The sequence below is a fragment of the Pelecanus crispus genome, chromosome 5 (genome assembly GCF_030463565.1).
Source record: "Pelecanus crispus isolate bPelCri1 chromosome 5, bPelCri1.pri, whole genome shotgun sequence".
Classification (NCBI taxonomy): domain Eukaryota; kingdom Metazoa; phylum Chordata; class Aves; order Pelecaniformes; family Pelecanidae; genus Pelecanus; species Pelecanus crispus.
Window position 1 is genome coordinate 2,375,515 of NC_134647.1, and position 20,418 is coordinate 2,395,932.

General features: G+C 44.6%; 1 protein-coding gene across 1 annotated transcript in view; it reads left to right on the forward strand.

Moving 5' to 3' along the window:
• CACNB4 (calcium voltage-gated channel auxiliary subunit beta 4) overlaps window positions 1-20,418 on the forward strand; it is a 108,689-nt gene that overhangs the window by 67,463 nt on the left and 20,808 nt on the right. The window contains exons 3-8 of the mRNA XM_075711416.1: window positions 11,149-11,268; window positions 11,611-11,733; window positions 15,634-15,764; window positions 18,931-19,007; window positions 19,385-19,404; window positions 19,520-19,600. Of these exons, the coding sequence (XP_075567531.1) occupies window positions 11,149-11,268; window positions 11,611-11,733; window positions 15,634-15,764; window positions 18,931-19,007; window positions 19,385-19,404; window positions 19,520-19,600 (552 nt within the window). The remainder of the gene's footprint in view (window positions 1-11,148; window positions 11,269-11,610; window positions 11,734-15,633; window positions 15,765-18,930; window positions 19,008-19,384; window positions 19,405-19,519; window positions 19,601-20,418) is intronic.

Below are 20,418 nucleotides of genomic sequence, written 5' to 3' on the forward strand. Positions count from 1 at the left end.
GAGATAGCTGGAGCAGTTTGACTAGTGCCGCAATGCATTTAACAACTTGTTACTAATACTAGCGTGTAAACGTGTTTTTATGGTCAAGAGAACGGACACACTCGTGGGCAAACTAGTGAAACATTTTGTCCATCTTTGTACTTCACATAGTTTATGCTGTCCTTTTTGCCACTAAAACATCTAAGCTTTGTCTTGACCGCTAGCATTTGAGGTTCTGACAAAGGCAAAGGCAAAACAACATTTGAGTTTACAGTTATAAATAACGTAAGAAATCACATCTGTCAAAATGTGGAAAGGAAAAGTTTAGAACAACTAGCACATTCAATGCCCGCTATCTCAGGCTTCTTTTTTTACTCTGCGTAGATCTTTAGGCTGTAGACCTTTTCCATGTGTAACACTTGTACTGCATGTCAGGCCAAGTCTTGTACGTCCTGCATGTTCATTTGAACAGTACGGAAAGAGATGTAGCATTTTGGCAGTAAATGTATGTATTACCAGTACTTTTTTTTTAAACCAAATTTCTTGGATGTAAAACCACGATCTGTGCTGAACTGAAGGCAACTTGAGAAAGGAGATGTGACTGCAAGATTTTAAATTCAGGGGAAAAAAGACATCATGAAAAGAAACGTTAGAACAATTGCCCTATTTTCTAATAATTAGTATTCACAAAGAAAAAAAAGATGTTCTAACTACCTAGCAATTTCCAAATTGCTGAGACACCTAATGAGTTGTCTTAAATAAATTTACCAAACATATAGAAGGAAATAATTACCGAGCATTTAAGTCTGAAATCACAACTCAATGCAAAATGGTTATGCAGCTGGCTTGTGTGTTTGTCAGTTATTCAGCAAGAAAATTATTTGGTTGGGAACTGAACCTTGTCCTGTTTGGACTTTCAGTGGCACATTCACATTGTCTCTTAGATGTGAATTTTTGAAAAAGTCCTGCTGAAATGCTTGCCTACAGCTCTGCTGGACCTTGTTATTTACCGTTGCAACAGCTGTAACAGATTTTGTAGTTCTAGAGGGATATTAGTAATTCCAGAAGATATTAAAAGCGAAATAGGGGCTGCGCTTCCAGGGTAATCTCTGCCCCTCATTCTGCAAAGCCTTTACGCATGGGAATAACCCCTTTGGATTCATCAGTGCCGAGGGTTGCTGCTCCTCCCTTCAGCTCCCACGGACGCCTCGCGCCAGCGCTTGGGCTGGGACCTCTCCGCAGCGTTTTACCGGGGTGATTGTTCTAGCAAGCGCGGATTTTTCTGGCCCCGACTCTGATTGCAGCACAGTAGTGTTTTCATGCCAAATGAACAGATACCCGCTGGTTTGTATTCGCCTCTTAATTACATCACCTGCCCAGTAATTAAATTTAGCTGCCTGCCCTGAGTGCTGAGACCAGGTGAGCACCAACTGTGGCCACTGTTATTTAAAATGTGGGGGTTTTTTTAGAGTCCACAAGTTTTGGCTCCTGTTTTCATGTAAAAAATATATTTATACTTATCCTCCATAACACCTGTCTTCATGCCATTACTTACAGTAGTAATCTCTGTGAGTTAAACCTACATTTTCAGGTGGTGGGAACACTGCAGATACTACAACTAGCTTGTGTAGAGGCTAATCTTGTGCAGAGGGACCGCACGATGCACATGGAGCAGCGAGACGGTTTATGTTGGGTCTTGAAGTGAACTGCATCTGCAAGGAATAGGTCTTCTGTTTTAAAAAAAAAAAAAAAAAGGCATCATTCCTCGAACGCCTGTGGCATATGGCAGCATATGGCCCTGCAGCCATCACTGTGCCTGTTTGTTCTCCTTTTGCTTTGTCAAGAACTTTGTCACGTTTCTGGGAACTTGTTAAGGAGGTACGTAGACTGGGGTGCGATGCGGGTTGACCTCAATTCTCGCTGAAAGTTGCAGAGGACTGAGGACACTCGGTCTTTTTTCAAGCTGAGGCTGTAGTTCTTGATGAATACATAGGCTTTAGGATCTATCTTTTGCTTTTTTGAGCAGTGCTGGTGTCCCGAATCACACTGAAGTCTAAGCTGGCTGTTCTTGCTCGTTATTGAAGACGGGAGCATAAATGATTACATGGGCGTTTATTATTCTTTTTGAAGTGAATGAATGGAGCGATGACTGCAGTGGAAAAGAAGTGACAAAGCAATGAGGAAAAACAATCTAGTAACAGTAAGAATAACAATAAACCAATTTTGAGTTGCTTAAACCTAGCAATACGTGGGAAATATATGGAAATAGAGCCACTTCTCTTCTGGCCAGAGCTCAGGGCAGAGTGGATTACAGCAGGGGTTTTGAGCTTTCTGTTCTGGTTTGGGAGGATGAAATCGTGGGATTTCACCTGTGTGACAGGAAGAACGCTTCCTGCCTGCTTTTGTACAAAGTTCTGTTCAGTACTCATGCAGATAACTAGTTATCACGAGACGTACTGAGTGCAGCTAGAACAAAAATGGTACTGCTTTAGAATGAACTCTTCCCTCTTTTGCTGCTCCATAAACTGAGTAGTCGTGCCTGGTGTGGGTTGGAATATGGTTTGGCTTGAGAGCAAGGGTTACTTTGCTGTTTTCTGTGTTTCAGCCTAAGACTGAATTTCTTGGGAAGTTAAGAAGTGTCTGGAAGCTGCCAGTTCTGGTGGCAGGCCAGCCGTGAGTGCTAAGTGTGGCATCCTAGCACCCTGCCAGCCCGTTCCAGGAGCCCCGTGTTTCCTGGGCAGGTCCCTGGTCAGAAGTTTTGGCAGCTGGAGGAACTACAAGCGCTCAAGTGCCCAGCTGGTCATGAATGGCTCTATTCAACGGGAATAAATGCTTTCTGATTCTTGCAAAGCAAAGATCCTAAAAAATTCCAGCCCTGTGATATTACGTATTTAATCCAGCCAAAGTGACTAGTAGTAGCCAGTCTCTCCGTGATTCCATGTCTTAGCCAAGAAATTAAATTTCAGCTTCTCTGCATGCAAGTTTAGCATTTCCTGGCAGTGCTGTAACGACAGCTCCAGTCCTGGGCGTGGTACTGCCCTGCTTTTGTGGGAATTGGAGGTAGGGGAGAGAGCCTAAGTGACTGCGTCCAGTTTTATGTAAGGACATTTGAACGAGCTGGATATTAAAGGACACGGCAAGACTGCACCCAAAAGTCTACTTTTGATGCTTTGATTCTTGGTAACATGGTTAGTTAAAAAAAAAATAATAAAATGACCCAGTAACAAAACCACCGCAGAAGGCCAGATCGGCTGTGTTGTCCCTCTCCTCCAGGGTATGTAGGAGTCTGCAGTTCCTCCCAGCCTGCGCGGTTCTGATTCTGCCATGCAGCGTCAACATCGTGCAGCAGAATCAACGTGGAACAAATTGTAACATAAGACAAGTTTCCGTATCTGTACATCCATCCGTAAATGTAAATTTTTTTCTTTTACTAATTATTGCATAAGTTGCGGGCTTCCTGTGCAGCAGGGCTTCTGGGCGCTGGCCTTCAGTGGGGATTTTGCTGGCTGTCCCCAACCTCGCAGAGACGGGAATATGACAGCGCAGGCTGAGTGCGAAAAACAGCGTAGGAGAAAGTCTCATTGTGCTTCACAAGGTCACGTTTGTCTCTTTTCCAGTATAAACCAGCTAAACAATGATGAGCAATCTTGTTTTGTACAATATTGCTCTCTTAAACCTCCATTGTGCTGTGTGTGTGCTCACACACTCGGCTGTCTGCTAGAACATTTTTAGTTGAGCTCCTGACCGGTTTAAAAGCATTGGAGTGGGCTCTGGTTCAGCTCTTGGGTCTGCTGTGTAACCTCTGTGTTCAGCATCAGGACGGGATCTTCAGGATCTCTTGGGGCCTTTGCATACTGTGTCTTGCAGGAGGTGAAACTGCCTCGAGCGTCCAAAAACCTGTATGGAAGCTTGAAGGTACCAAGTGGGATTCCTCTTGCGGGGAGGAACTATGAGGCAGCACAGGAGGACAGACAGACGGGGGAGAGGACAGGATGGGACAGGAGTGATCTTTTTTCCCTCTTGGAAGCATTTCATGCTGTCCCTAGCTCTGATATTATTCAAACTCCAGCAAACCATTCAAAATAATTGGCTGCCTCGAGGTGTGCTGCCACTCCTGATACTTTGTCATTTTAAAGTGCTATGGATTTTCAAAGTGAACTTGCTGTTATTGCAAGGTATTTTTCAAGTGTGGTCAGCAGGTTGAGGGAGGGGATTCTGCCCCCCTGCCCCGCTCTGGGCAGACCCCCCTGCAGCCCTGCGCCCAGCTCTGGGCCCTCAGCACAGGACACGGAGCTGCTGGAGCGGGGCCAGAGGGGGCCACAGAAATGCCCCGAGGGCCGGAGCCCCTCTGCTGCGGGGCCAGGCTGGGGGGGCTGGGGGTGCTCAGCCTGGAGAGGAGGGGGCTGCGGGGAGGCCTGAGTGCAGCCTGGCAGTGCTGAGAGGGGCTGCAGGAAGGGGGGGGCAAGCTTTTAGCAAGGCCTGTTGGGACAGGACGAGGGGTGATGGGTTTAAACTACAGAAGAATAGATTTAGACTGGCTATAAGGAAGAAATGTTTTACAGTGAGGGTGGTGAGGCGCTGGCCCAGGTTGCCCAGAGAGGCGGTGGAGGCCCCATCCCTGGCACCATCCCAGGCCAGGCTGGACGGGGCTCTGAGCACCCTGGGCTGGTTAAAGCTGTCCCTGGCACTGCAGGGGCTGGGCTGGGTGGGCTCCGAAGGGCCCTGCCCACCCAAAGCATTCCGTGATTTGCTGTTCTCAGCTAAAAACTATGTGTGCGTACGAACACAGATACTAGGGCTTTTTTCTCCAGTGGCACGTATGCTTTATTAAGCAGAGTGATTGCCACGTGTACTGAATGTCTGCTTGTTCCTGGGTAGAGGGGTGCACTCCAAACGCCCGTAGCTAGTCCTTCTGCAGGAGAAGGATGCCTGCAATTAGACACTGCTGTCCTGTTGTCTTGCTTAATGGATAAGGCAGAAGCTTTTTCTCTAAGCAGGGTATGTTTTCAGAAATGCTTTCTGGGTTGTGATGGACTGTGCAGCACCCTAAATCTTTTCAAAAGAGACTGCGTGTCATCTGGCTTATTGGAGCTCCTAATGGATTGATGCTTTAATTGCACAGGCTGTATGAGAGAGCATTACGAGTTATGGCTGGATAGAGAGCAATTCAGATCTGTATATTTATGGCAGTTGGAAAAAAAAATTATTTGCAACCTCAGTGAAGCCTTTTTTTTTTTTTTTTTTTTCCCCCCACCCCACTTCTGAAACCAGAACAGCTAAAGGTTGCTCTTTTCTTCTGCTCTTTTCTTCAGCAGGCAGGAAGGCTGGACCTGGCTGGTTGGTCGTAGTGTCCAGGAGGAGGATGCGTGTGAACTTTTCCTCCCTAAACAGGCTGGGGCATAGAAACACCACGTTCCCTAGGAATATTTTGTTACCCTTTCCAGTCATCCGGCCGCCTCGGGAGGTATCTTTCAGCAGTCTCAAGTGTAAGACCAGTCAGTGAGCGAGAGGGGATGACTGATTTACCGTTGCTTTGTAGGTGCTGAATAAACAGACCCACTGTTCTTTCTACTTTACCCTTTTTCCCTAGCATTTTCAGGCTTGCTTCAAACCTCAATGTTTTTATCAAAGCTGAATTATATTAATTGATGAGAGAGGAAAATGAATGAGGGAGAAAATAAATAATAAATTGCAAGAAAAATGAATTAACAGACACCCAAAGTAAAAAGGCTGTGAAATATGAAACGAGTCTTTCATTGCCTTGAATAATGTAATTTACTAGCAAAGCCTGTTTCCGTCAAATTGTCAGATCTGGTGTGCACTTGAACTCATTGCATATGCTCGCACTTCACAAAGTTCCTGTATCTCCCAGGGGGTCGTGAGGTTGCGGTTAGGTAACAGCGTGATAATTAGTCCTCGAATATTATGTGCAAATGTGAAACTGGGCATATGCGATACACCCCAAATTACCAGCTGCTGCTGTAAGCAGTGGGAAAATAAAGACATTAAAGGGTCTTTTTGATGAAGTTTTGGTGTACAGGAGAAGGTGGGAAATGCCTTCTTCCTCCTCCTCCTACTCTCACTTCCCTAGGACTACTAACACACAATTTGGTTTTCATTGTGTGGTCAGGCAGTCAGCTATACTTTCGCAGGTGCGACAACAGCATGGCTGCATCACAGTATTTAGTATTACCACATCTACTGCAGTTTCAAAAAATATGACCTGTCAGTCCAGAACTTCGTTGCACTTGGTGCTGTACAGGCATGTGTGTTCCTGTTGGCTTGTTACACAATATTTTGTCAATATTGCACAATACTGCTGTCAACATTCTGATCTTCAATCAAAAATTTTAAACCGAACCGAAAATTAAATACAAGAAGTGATACTTCTGTCTGTGCACGGTTTTAAAAAACAGTCAAAAGCTGGACTTCTGAGGATAACAAGGGTTATTTTTAATTTATGGACTGCTTGTGTTATAGTAGCTCCCGGAAGCCTTAATCAAATTCTGAATCCCATTTTGTGAGTGGAAGTCACTGCTGCCAAGACTCCAGTGTAACTACAAACACATCTTGGCCGGTGAACGTAGAGTGCAGAAATCAAGGGTTGTGTTAACAGAAGCATGAGAGATGAGCGGGAAGTCGGTGGGATGGCGTGCAACGGTAAATGTGCGTACCCGGTAGGGCTGCGTAGTCTTCCTCACTGTAGGGCAGTGACTCAGCGGGGAAAAGTAAACCTTAATCTTGCTCAGTCTTCTGCTCTGACCAAATGTGGACACTGGTGTTCCTTGGCCCATGCGTACGGTACGTTGCAGAAAGCCAGTTCTCGTTACGTACCTTGGACTGCTTTTTCTGTCCGTCTTGCCGCTATTTGCAGAATCGTGCCTTGTTTGCAGTGTGATGCTGCAGTTCGGCGTCACATGAGTCCCAGTCCTGGGGCTGCATCTTTCAGATAAGCCACTTGCTATTTGGCATAACTTGCAAGAGAAGGGATCATGCGGCTGCGATTGTACCAATCCGTATCGTTTGGCGTACAGGCAGCGATTAGCATTGAAGAGCAGCCTGGGGTAGCCTTGCAGTATCAGCTGCTTTGGTTAAGACTACTTTGTTCTGACAGCGTTAAATAGGTCAGTGCTCAAACATAGACCGCTAAAAGCCAGTATGGGAAACTGTGCATCCGGCAGAGATATCTATTTCTATTAAATTCTCTTGCAGAGCTGCCCTGAATCATATCCAGAGGACTTGAATAAATATATAGATATGAGCCTGTGCACTTTTTGTTCACCATTTCCCCGTACAGATGGTCTCTGCGGTCCACCTACGCGTGTGATGCTGGTATCTGTCCTGTCGGTGATGTGGTCTGTGCCTTGTTCTCATACACCTTTTGGTACGTAGAAAATTAAGGGGGAAATGACAGGGTCAGAGAGCACGTGGGTGAGGAACAGCGACTGCTACTCTCGATGACAGCAGTAGCGGCTTTGTCTCGGGCTTCAGGCATGCCAAGATGTGGTGCGTTCCTCTTGCGGTGTGTTACGCCAGGTAGGGCTAAAACCTTGGGAAGAAGCCCGTTCCTACTGCAGTATATTATTTGTATTTATTATTGTGCCTTTTGATTTATTATCTGGAGAGTGCAATTACTTTTCCTTCCTCCTTTCTGCTGCTATTGAAGCTTTGCTGTCTGTAAGTTAAAAATGGGATGATCAGCAGCTATAAAGCATTTTGTATCCTCAAGAGTGTTTAGTGGACAATAAATGATGAGCTGTGCTTCTCTACCACAAAGTTGGCCTGTCTTTGCAACTCCTGGTCTGGGTGGGTTTTTTTGGGTTGTTTTTTTTTTTTTTTTTCCCTCCCCATTGCTTTGAACAATGCAGCCTCTAGTACGGAGGACAGGCTATAATTTTAGGACTAGAATATTTGACCATATAAATTCAGTCTCTCACTGACAGACTTCCCCTGCAGTTGCTGAACAGAGATGTAGGTTGGAACAGTAGACGAGGCGGGGGGTCTCCTGCTGCCCGTTTCTCCTAGGTGTGACGAGCTGGCACACTTTGCGCTCCCGCGTTTGATCAGGGAAATGTTCTTATGTCTCTGTTGGTGACGCATTTGGTAGCCAAAGTTTTAATCTTGCCCCCAAGATGGGGAGAGAGGGACAACTGGCAGGCGCTGCGCTGCGCCTAACCAAGTGCCGCGGCTGGTGAGTTCCCTGGTCTCGGCTACATCCCGAAGGAAGCAGAAGGAAGAGCAGCATGGCTAGCTTCCGAGCTAAGAAAAGCTTGCGCCGCCGCCAGCAGCTAATGCTAGTTTTCAGCCCGTTGATGTTAGACTTGTTCCAGACCCTGAAGGCGTGTGTCTCCGCAGGCACCCCGCGGCCGGGAGGCACTCTGCCCTCTCCGGCTCACCCTGGGGCAGCGACTGCAGCGTGGCCGGCCGGCCTGGGACGGAATTCTTCTGGTCCACGGAGATCATAGCTGTGTGTGTGCTCGCGTTAGGCAAATCCTGTTCTTGACATAGAGGAAATCTGCCCTCCCTAGCGACAGTGCCGTGCTTATGGCCAAGTTAGGAGTTTGTGACAAGAAGAGAGCATATGCTCAGCAGCGGCTCGTTGCCAGAAGTCTTCTAATGGCTATGGATTCACATCAATATTTAAGAACGTGTTAGTTTACACGGGGAGTAAGAATATTGACTTGTGTGGTAAATTACATAGAATATGTGTCCCTGTGCTGTAGGATATAAATCAATTTAAGGGGGGGGAACCTGAAGGACATAATGCTGTAGAATGGCTCTTTTGGAACATGTATAGAGTTACAGGTTTTGGAGCTCTATAGCAATATAAATAAATCTATATATATGTCTTCAATTTGTCGCTAGAAATGTGATGACTTAGAAATTATTTGTTACACTGGTTATATATACAATACAGCATACGTAGTCCATCGCATTACTCCTTTCCCTTATTTAAAAACAGAAATAGTGTCTCTTAGCAGTGCTCCAATGTTCCCTTATTTTCCTCCTACAGAGTACAGTACTGGGGCCGGATCCTTCTTCAGCTCTGCGTTATCCTGATCCTTTTGAAATGCTCTTTTTTTCTTTTTTTAATGATAGTGTTTTTGTGTAGTTATTTTCCCTAAGACATGCAAAGTACGTAGGTGTCGTGGTTCAGCCCCAGGCAGCGGCTCAGCACCACGCAGCCGCTCGCTGCCCCTGCCCCGGTGGGATGGGGAGAGAATCGGAGGAGTGAGAGTGAGAAACACTCCTGGGCTGAGATAAGAGCAGTTTAATCATTGAAATAAACTAAAATAGTAATGATAATAATAACAATATAATAATAATGATGATGATGATGATAATACTATCCAAAGCAAGCGATGCCCAATGCAATTGCTCCCCACCCGCCGACCGATGCCCAGCCAGTTCCCAGCAGCGATCGCTGCTCCCCGGCCAACCCCCCCGGTTTCCATACTGCCCATGACGCCGTATGGTATGGAATGGCCCTTGGGGCAGTTGGGGTCAGCTCTCCTGGCTGTGCCCCCTCCCAGCTTCTTGTGCCCCTGGCAGAGCAGGGGAAGCTGCAAAGTCCTTGCCTGGCATAAGCAGCGCTGAGCAACAACTGAACCATCAGCGTGTTATCAACATTCTTCTCCTCCTAAATCCAAACCACAGCACTGTGCCTGCTGCTAGGAGGAAAATTAACTCTATCGCAGCCGAAACCAGGATAGTAGGTTAAAAAGTTACACTACGATGCAAACTATATGCAGCTTTTGACGCTAAACTTCATAAACTGTCACAGCAGGCGTCACCAGCGCAGCTGAGTGCTGTGATACGGGACCCGGGGAACGTGTGATTGCGGCATGGCGCCTGCAACCAGCGCGGAGCGTCGCCATGGGGAGGGTCAAACGCAGACCCCTCCTGTGCTGGGAGCAGGCTAACCACCCAGACACAAATTAGTCAAATGCTGGATTGACCGGAACAGTGCGCTGCAAGGCCAGAGGCTGGCTTAAGCAAAGGCCATCATTCACCAGCCAGACACATTAATTTATTAGTAAAAATTCCATTTGCTCAGGAAATGGCTCAAATGTTGAACAGGAAATAGATGTCCCTTATTACCTTGAGTGGAAAGTTAGACCTAGACTTTAGGATTTTGAGATCTTTGTAGGAGTTTCCTCCTATAGTGAGAATCTACTTCACCTTTTGTATGAATGCCCAGTCGTACACGCCTCCATCAGTGGTGCTCCTTGAAGTCCAGGTTCCAGTCCTTGTCTTGCTAGGCTCCTGGGTCAAGTGTGTGTTTCAGCTTTTGGAGAGATGGGGATTGCTGTTTCGGATTCATCATGAGTAAACGTTCCCTTTACTTATCTCTTTTGCAAGAGTAAACCCCTGTCTTTCAGTTGGCGCCACGCTAACATAAAGATCAGCTGTGTAGGATGCTGGAGTCAGGTTGCTTTAGAAAAAGAAGAGAGAAGCCACTGCATGCTTCAGATGTTGCCAGGTGTCCTGAATAATGTCCCAGACAAAAAAAAAAAAAAAATCTGTGGCAGTACCTTATTTCCCCCCTTACAGGCTGTTGCATGCTGCTGCTGCTTCTATGTGCTGTTTTTTTATTTCATATCATTGTACAGCTTTGTGTTGCCCTGTTGAGTCACTTTTAATAATGTGACTTTTGCTGCTTTTTTTCCCTCTTGAAGCACAGAACAAAGCTTTATGTGAGTGGCACCCACGGCAGGGAGGGAAGTACTTACACAATGGTACTGTATTTACAGGGAGGGGTGATTCTAACCAAGCTTTATAATACCTTAATTATATTTGATGTGACCTAGCCCTTGACAATCTTGAATCTAAGGTTGTCAAACAGGATTTAAATATTATAAAGATTTCTGGACGGTGCCCACAACTGAGCTATATTTCGCTGTGTCAATAAGAAAGTGAAGAGATGCTGTGAAAATGGAGAGGGAGGTTTTTCTTGGGATTTCTGTCTTTGCCTTAGCGCACCTGATCGGTAAACCCAGATGATTTCTCTGCTAAATTCAGCACGTTTTTTGTGCTAATGACAATATGTAAAATCCACTCAAAGAAATTAAGAAGCAAATATTTAAAAAGTATTTTATGAACCTGAGTGGGGAGGGGTTTTCTGTTTCTTACATATGTGTTTTCTTAGTGACATGAATTTAATTTCAGGGCTCAGCAGATTCGTACACAAGCAGACCCTCAGACTCTGATGTCTCTTTGGAAGAAGACAGGGAAGCAATCCGCCAAGAAAGAGAACAACAAGCAGCTATACAGCTTGAAAGGGCAAAGGTGTGTTCTTTTCAACTTTAATAAGAAGTTATGTGGCATTTGTCTTTTGCCTAGTGTTAAAATTCACACTGTTGGTTTATGATGACGATGCTCTCTTCTGAAATAGTTTGGCAGTTGAGTCAAGTTATCTTCAGAGAAGATGTTTGGGGGAATATAGTGTAAATATTCTCGTATAAATGGGGATCTTCTCTAGGGAGCTGAACTCTGCTGGCTTGTGTGAAATTATTAAGTCTGAATTTTGATGTATTTGGCAAATGGCCTCTGCTAGGTTTTTGGTAATTTGATAACAATTCTTGATTCAGAAAAGTTTCCGCTGTTTGTGATGTGTGTTTCTATTTGTAGTCCAAACCAGTAGCATTTGCTGTTAAGACTAATGTGAGTTACTGTGGAGCTCTGGATGAAGATGTTCCTGTCCCGAGCACTGCCATCTCTTTTGATGCCAAGGACTTCCTACACATTAAAGAGGTAAAACCAAGACGTAGTGAAAAGGAATCTTTTTACATGCCAAGGGCTATGATTTGAACGGTCTGGGCTGAGCCATCCCAGGTGAAAAAGAGAGCCAAGAGTGGAGGCAGGAGAGCACAGCACATCTGTCTGATGAGTGATGATGTGGTACTTCAGCCTTTTTAGAGTTCCAGCACCCTGGGGTGGTTGTCTTACGCTTTTTAAATGCTTGATGTTACCAACTTCTCGTTGGATTTTCATGTCACAGGAAGGAAATAACGTCTTGCTATATTTTAAATCCCCTTCAACATGGTAGATTCAGATTCTTTTCATCAAATGAAGTTTGTGATGGATCAGAGATTACGTGATAGAAAGGGATTCTGTTGATCAGAAAGTGGAGTAGCACCAGGTTACACCAGGCCTTCATAAAGGACCGGATAGGCTTGTAAGGGAGGAAATAAGACTTAGAATAATGCAGTAAGAAAAGAAAATACTGAAGAGGACAGATGCAAAAATAAGGAAAAAGGAATGGGAATAAACAGGCCCTGAGTATGGCTTTGGTAGAGAAAAATACATTTTATTGCATATTGAGCATATATTCTGCAATTCTTTATCTGAAGTGAGCCCTCCAAATTTGCACAAACCCCTGTTGTTTTGTAGATTTGTACATAGGCTTGCAGCTTGCAAAAACACTTTTTCATCTCTGGGTTTATTCAAGGGTGTTCAGTACTCATTTGTCTCTTTCTTTGAACATGTCTGTCATCGCTTCAGAGCCCTGACCTCCCTCAGACTGAGCATGTTTAGGAGGAAAACTCCTGCTTCTGCACCTCTAGAGGCAGGGACTGGTGGTAGAACAGGGGGGTGTGCTTTAAATTCTTTCTCCCTGAGAAGGACACGGGAGAGGCAGTTGATTCCCTTGTTCCATTTTCTCAATTGGCTGCAAACAGATGGAAGTTTGATTTGGATTTTTGTGTTTGTTTCTTTTGTGTGTTTGGGTTTTTTTGATATTTGTGTGGAACAGTGCTTAAGTGCCTGCTGAGGAAGTGGAGCACTGAATCTGAATCTGCCTATCTCTGCATGCAGAACTGATTGCCCTCCTCTTGGTTCCCCAAGACTCTGTTCTGCTCCGTCTAGCACCACACCTGAACTCCCTCGATGTATGCCACTTTCTAAACCTGCCTTCCATCAGGAGAAGATCCTTTGCTAGCACTCAGAGTTGAATGCAGACAGCTGCATCCATTCCAGCACTCAATCACTTTCTCAGCTACCTTCCCCAACGTTTTCCCACCCACACCAGAAATGTACCCTACCCGACACATTCTAGTGTACGTTGTCCTGTGTAGCTGTTGAGGTAACTCTGTGCATCACCATTAAAACGAGTATTTGATCTTGGGTTTCCTAGGATGTGGCTGCCTTTATTGTCAGGCTAGTGATTGAATTTAATGCGCTAAGCTCCTGTCATGCTGCCCTGCACATTTTTCCAGAGAAGTGTCCCAAGTCCATGTCTTGGCATTCTGTGAGTTTTTTTCCAAGATCTAAATGGCCAGGATCACGCTGCCACTCAGCTGTAAGCCATCTGGCTTACTGGTATCTGTCAGCTCTGCTAAGGGTTTAGCATAGTTTCTTTGTTAACGCTGAAACCTTCAGCTTGCCTGATGCTGTGGCTGTAACTCAGCAGGATTTCAGGAATTGCTCCCTATGCTGGAGTCTAGCTGCATGGAAAAGGGCTTTGCAGAATTTGTTTTTCAATGATCTGGCAGGCTTGCTTGAACTAGAACCAGCATGGTTACAGATTTTTAGAATGCTGCTAAACTAGGTAAGAAGTAAGGTCACCCTGCTGACAGGATGAAACAGCAGCAGTAACCGATGAGTTGCTATATTGAGAATGTGTTCTGTATGTCTCATCTGTCTCCTGCAAGACTATACATTATGTGCTTACTTAAAAGATGAAGTGGCAACAATTACTGACAATGCAGAAGAAATCATGGGCATGGCAACCAATAGGAATGAACTCTAGTCCTCCCACATGCTGAATGCGAAGAATAACATATGGGAGGTAATGACCTAATGCAAATAGCCCTGCGTTCCTCGCTGCATCGTTGTCATTTGTATTGTTCAGATACTCTCAGCATAACGCTGATTCTCATCTCATGTCTAGAGGCATCGCTCAGAGGTCCGTGACCTGCTAGCGGAAGAAAGATTCCCATGTTCAAGCCGTACATTTAGAACCAAAATAGAATGGGTAATGCTCATGGGACTCTGTTTTTACAGTGGTTTAAATCCATTGGTTGATTTCACTGATTTACAACAGCAAAATGCTAGATCCTGAGGAATTTGGCTATTTTAAAGAATGAAATAGTTCTGTCCACTTAAGCAGAAGCAACATATTTAAAATTAAGCTTTGCTTACTGATGTTGTCTGAATCAGGGTCATAAGGGCATGAAGAATAGATACTTAGAAAGTTGAAATGATAAAATAATGGGACCACTTGCATGAATAACAGCTGTATAAAAAGGACAGGTGTTCAAGATGAGGGTATAAGGATTGCATTTCCCTTAGCTGTATATGTTAATATTTGTGTGTATGTATGGGTTAATAAAAAGGCTAATTTATTTTTCAAAGATATTGAGGCTCTGTACGTTTCAGAGACTTCAGTTAGGCACTGTTGTACCTTTGACAAGCAGAACACGGTATTTAAGTGTTTCTGCAAGAACCTAAGTGCTTGAGAATATGGAGCCAAGAGAACTGATCATTTTTGAGACGAGATTTCTGTGATAACTTTTTCCTTAAGGCATGCAAACAAAATTGGTACACCCGTGCTGCTCTTAATGACATGAAAGTCGGTTGTGAAAAGTAATGTTTCTTTTGAACACTGAGGTGCCTAATGAAGCATAGCAGAGTATAAGGTTTTCAGCTATTTTTCTTCAAAAGCTCTGCTGGCAGCCAGCTACAACAAATCCTTTTCCACTACAATACCCCTTTTCATCTTTCCGTCATTAAAGTTGGGCCAGACTTTCAATAATGCAGAAAAATGTATGTTACTAAAGGCTAATGATAAAATCAAATTTGATTCTTTCAGGTATGTGTCAAAGTTTCTTCCTACAGGTGAATTTTTCTTCAGCTGTCGTAAATTTAAAAGTGCATGCCTCCAAATTGTTTAGCTACTTCTAGGCAGCGGCACTATAAAAGCCTCATTTGTAGAGAGGTGTCGCGACTTTGGGTAGAGCTCTACCATAGGATTAACCAGATACATGTTTGGTTCATTGCTGGAGCTGATACGTTTTCTATGTTGTCTTGGATAGCTTGGTCTATCTTTATTTCACTTTCTAGGATGGTGTTTGTAGAGCTTTTCCACCACACAAGGTTTTTGCAAAGGGATAACATGTTGATAACATCCGTACAACTACCTGGAGAGGAGGAAGGAAAAACGGCAGCAGTGGTGGTGGTGGTCTTTGGTGTAGACCATTAAATTTTAGAAGGAACCAATAACAGTGGTTTCAGTGGTGATCTGAAGGTGTTATTTTTGACTGCTTTATATGGCCACTGTGAGGTAGTTGGTGGCCCCTTGGTTCGCCAGAAATTGGTTCCTCTCACTAAATCACCATTACACTCGGCACCGTAGTTGGTGACATCAGAGGAAAAGTCACAGCAGGATGTGTTGGGCCAGTTAAGAGATAAGCCAGTACCACCACAGATAACACCACTTGCCACTGTCCGGCTGCAAAGACGACATCGACCTTCCAAATGCTGCCTAGCACCTTTTAGCTTCACTTAAATTCACACGGACTGTCCAACGTTCAGACGTCAGCGTGAGTCTGGTTTCGTTGACCAGTATGGAGTTAAGGATTGTGGATAACAATATAAGGCAGTTTCAGACTTGGAGCATTTTGGACGGAAGCCAGTAACCTTTCTGTGTTCCAGAAATATAATAATGACTGGTGGATAGGAAGGCTGGTTAAGGAGGGCTGCGAGATTGGCTTTATTCCAAGCCCGCTTAGACTGGAGAATATCCGCATTCAACAGGAGCAGAAGAGAGGACGTTTCCATGGAGGGTAAGAATGCTCATAACCTTTTAAAATAATTTAAAATCATTTCTGACACCAGGCAGTATTTTCAAAGGTCACTTGATTCTCTTTTTTATTGCAGTGTATTTGGAGAAGTGTTTGATTTGGGTTTCCAAATGAAAATACATATTTGCGGAGAATAGGCATGTTAGATATTGACGAAGAGAAACAAGAAAAAAAATGTGTATTGAATTTAGGAAAGATCAGTAATGCACTGTGAGTGGTAATGACAGCAGTTTCTGAAGGGCTAGAGAGTTTTACGTCCCCATGGGTTTAAGTCAGCTTGGTGCTCAAAGGCTGCCAGATTTTTTTCCCCAACTGTTCTGTTCTTAGGGTTGTGGTTTCTTCTTTCTTTTTTTCTTTCTCTCCATTTTGCTCCAAACCAGACTTTTCAGAGTTTATAAGATGAGCTTTGTCGTTCACTTCCTTTTTTCTTCATCTTCCAGCCTGACCATTCTGTGTCTCCACTCTGCTAGAGCTGGAGGTTGCAAGTCCCTGGTAAAATAGAAACTCGGTCACAGGTCTAGGAAGTAAAACTGATTTCTCATAATCTCATTCAGACGCTGAAGTCACTCTTCTGTTGGCTGAATACACAAAATACTTTTCTCTTTTTTAAAAAAAATTAATTTATTACTAGTGTATTATTCCCACTAATTGAAAACGAAATTTAAATGTTCACACAGATAACAAGGAGACCAAAACCTTTGGTACTGCAGGGTAAAGAGACGTGAGCCAATTGAATCTGGACCTAATAGATAGCAGTAAGAGGAGCATAATTTAGCCGTATAGTGCTGTCAGGGAACTGGCATACTCATCATATACTTAATCAAGGTCAGGAATCATTTCAACTATAAACCATCTGGGGAAATGTTTTTACGATGATTGAACAGCATTAACTGTGCTTTTTCCAAATTGCTTTTACAACTTTTGAAATAGCTGCAGAGGAAGCCAGTGTATCCCGAGGTACAGAAAGAAGATTATCTAATTCAGAGAGATGGACACGAACAGAGTATTTGGGATGCTGTTTTAGATACAGCATACTAGAAAAACTCTCTGCTTGTGTGAATGGGCATGACTCCACCAAATCACCAATTCTTGCAAAGATTTTGTCTGATCTCACCCATGGAGAATATTAGGAATAATATCAAGTATCAAAGAGACGGGAAATATTGTAATGGATACCTATTAAGAATTTAAGTAGTCTGCACTAGCACTCCTGGATTTGTATGCTAAAATTGAAAGTAATGTATAATGGTAAAATTGAAAGTAATGTATCATGGTGAAAGAGCTTATTTTTGAGCACCGTTGTTAGATACAGTCATACAGTGTCTGTACCTTAAGATTTCTTTAAAAGCTGTGACTAGCTGTGATACTGAGGCTCTGTGTGACGAGGAATTCTAGTTTTGCCTGACTAAGATGACTTTTCACTGCCTATGAAAGAGCGTTTCTAGAGTCTAGTATATGTTCACAAAGGATTTGCCAAGTCCAGGAGTAAACAATCCCTGCCCTGGAGAGCATAGGGCAAGAAAGCAAGGACAAAATACTGATTGGGACTAGTAGCCTCTTGCCGGTCAGTCTGCGCGTAATGAAAAATAGTAAAAACTATGCTGAAGGTGTGGATTGTACCGTGGGACTGTGTCACCTGCAGTAATCAGGCTGCCTAAACAGCCCTTTCTGCCCTGAGCTCCCCTTCCCTCCTCCCATCTCCTCAGCTGCTTGTGCAAGGAGCTGAATTAGGGAGCTGAACATCTTCCCCTTCCCCAGAGCAGTTTCCTGTCGCAGGGTGCTGCGGCGCTGTGCTGGGCGCATCGCACGGGGAGAGGAGGGCAGGGCACGGGGCAGAACTGCGTGGCCGCAAGCAGGGAGGCGCAGGAACGGCAAAAGGAGCTACTTAAACCAGCGTTACCACACAACAAAAGCTATTTAAACCAGCGGTTAGGACCCCAACCCTCCCGCGAGATGCGCCTGGCTAGTTACGTACGCTGGTAGAGGCAGGAGTGCTGGGTGGGGGATCTCCTGCAGAGCTGGGCTGGGCGTTGGGTTCAGCACACGTCTCTGACTGGAGCTGCTGCGTTTCCCAGCCTACGGGCAGACGACAGAAACGCTTTGCTCAGCCTGTAGCGGAACCTGCTCTGCCCTCCTGCAGCTCTTCCAGATGTGGAGGTCTACTTAGAATAGAATACAATCGTTTAGGTTGGAAAAGACCTTTAAGATCATCCAGTCCAACCATTAACCTACACTACCAAGTCTACTCTAAGCCAATCAAGGGTAGACCAGACTGAACCATGTCCCCAAGTGCCACCTCTGCCCGTTTTTTGAACACCTCCAGGGATGGGGACTCCACCACCTCTCTGGGCAGCCTGTTCCAATTCTTGACCACCCTTTCTTGTGAAGAAATTTTTCCTAATTTCCAACCTAACCCTCCCCTGGCGCAGCTTAAGCCCATTTCCTCTCGTCCTATCGCTAACTACTTGGGAGAAGAGCCCAACACCCCCTCCCTGCCCCCTCCTTTCAGGTAGTTGTAGAGAGCGATCAGGTCTCCCCTCAGCCTCCTCTTCTCCAGGCTGAACACCCCCAGCTCCCTCAGCCGCTCCCCACCAGCCCTGTGCTCCAGACCCTTCCCCAGCTCCGCTGCCCTTCTCTGGACACGCTCCAGCACCCCAATGTCCTTCTTGTGCCGAGGGGCCCAAAACTGGACACAGCATTCCAAGTGCGGCCTCCCCAGCGCCGAGCAGAGGGGCACAATCACCTCCCTGCTCCTGCTGGCCACACCATTCCTGACACAAGCCAGGATGCTGTTGGCCTTCTTGGCCACCTGGGCACACTGCTGGCTCATGTTCAGCCGCTGTCGACCAACACCCCCAGCTCCTTTTCGGCCAGGCAGCTTCCCAGCCACTCTTCCCCAAGCCTGCAGCGCTGCATGGGGTTGCTGCATGGGGTCTGTACTTAAGTACAGACGCTTTGGTTTCCCCATGTCCCTGCCTGGGACTCTTCACCTCTCACTTCAGAGGAAGCTTTCTTGCAGCGCGAATGTGGGTGAAGACTCCTTTACCGTGTGATTTGTCATGGGGCAATTCCTCGTAGCTGCTGCCTAAAACCTCGCACATTTGCATCTCTGGATGCTTGGCTAATGGGGCTCTTTCTGATACCATAGGAAATCGAGCGGAAATTCTTCTTCAAGCCTCGGAGAAATGGTTTCTGGCACATTTCGAGCCACGCCCACTTCCACGGGTAAGACAGAATTTTATTTAAGGAAATGCTTGCTATTTCTAATACTTCTATTTTAAAAACCATATGCAAAAAAAGGCAGGTTTCCCTTCTTTCCTGACTTATTAAGACGTTCTACAGAAAAGGGCTTGCGTGCAGAGGTGGAGAAAGACATTTATTTCTAGACATGTGGTAGTTGCTAAGGGACTGGGAAAAATCTCGGGAGGAGTGGCAGCTGCCCCCCGAATGGAAGGAATGACCAATGTAACAGGGCTGACCAAAAGGGAGGTGCACTGAGAGAAATCTGAAAGTGCATTAGCAAAGGGATTTTTGTTTGCAAGTTTTATGGCTGTTATACACAGCGTGTGGTTTTTTAACCAAGTTCTCGTTTGGTCTTTTAGCAAAACAGAAACAAAAAGTGGTAAGTAGTACTTTTCATTTTCATTTAATTTTATTTAATTCTAATCCATAATTCCCAGGATTTTCATATGGATCTTCTTTGGTTAATGATCTGAAGGATTGTTTTCTTCTTCTAGACAGAACATGTTCCCCCATATGATGTAGTACCATCAATGAGACCTGTTGTCTTGGTGGGTCCATCACTGAAAGGCTATGAGGTATGTATTTCTATTCGCAATTAGTATTTTCTTCTCTATAATCTTCCTTAGTACATTCAGCGAGTGTGGTCCGGTGCAACTGTTCTATGATAATTTACAGTGATCTGAGCTTAAATAGTTGTCAAAAATGGGTCTTAAGAACTAAGAGCATAGTTCTTTGCACCATTTGGGTGAGGTACCAGCTGAATTTTTTTCTGCCTTGCAACAATGTCTGTTACTTGTGGTGTCTCAGCTGAAGGGTAGGTAACATAACTACACCAGCGTTCTCGCTGCAGTTCTACTGCTTTAAACACAGTGCACATCCATTGTTTTCAGAACAGTTATCCTTGATTAAATCAAGTAAGACAGTGACAATTTGTGTCCCCTACAAGAAAAAGTTGGAGCAGTCAAATTAACTAGCTAGACTTCTGTATGCATGTAAAATTTTAGTTCAACTAGGACACGCTTTAAACTTAATTAGCAAAAATTTTGAAGAAGCTTCCCCGTTGTTCTCCTTTTTTCACTTATAAAAACTTTATGTCTTCCCATGAAATTCAGTGTTGGCAAATAAAGTAGCTGGACAATTGCAGCGTATTCAGTTGTGTTCTCCAGCACCTGAAACTGAATATGGGAACTAATTATTATTATTATTTCAGCATGTTTTCTTGGTTTTTTTTTTAAAGATTATTAGTATATTGAAATAAATGCATAAAGAAACCTTCAACCCTTATAAATTATTTGCCTCTGTTCAGCGTAGAAGCAGGTATGATAACATGCACAGATAAACAGGACACCCATTTTTCAAGGCTGCTGCAGATTCAAATGAGCATTTAACACGT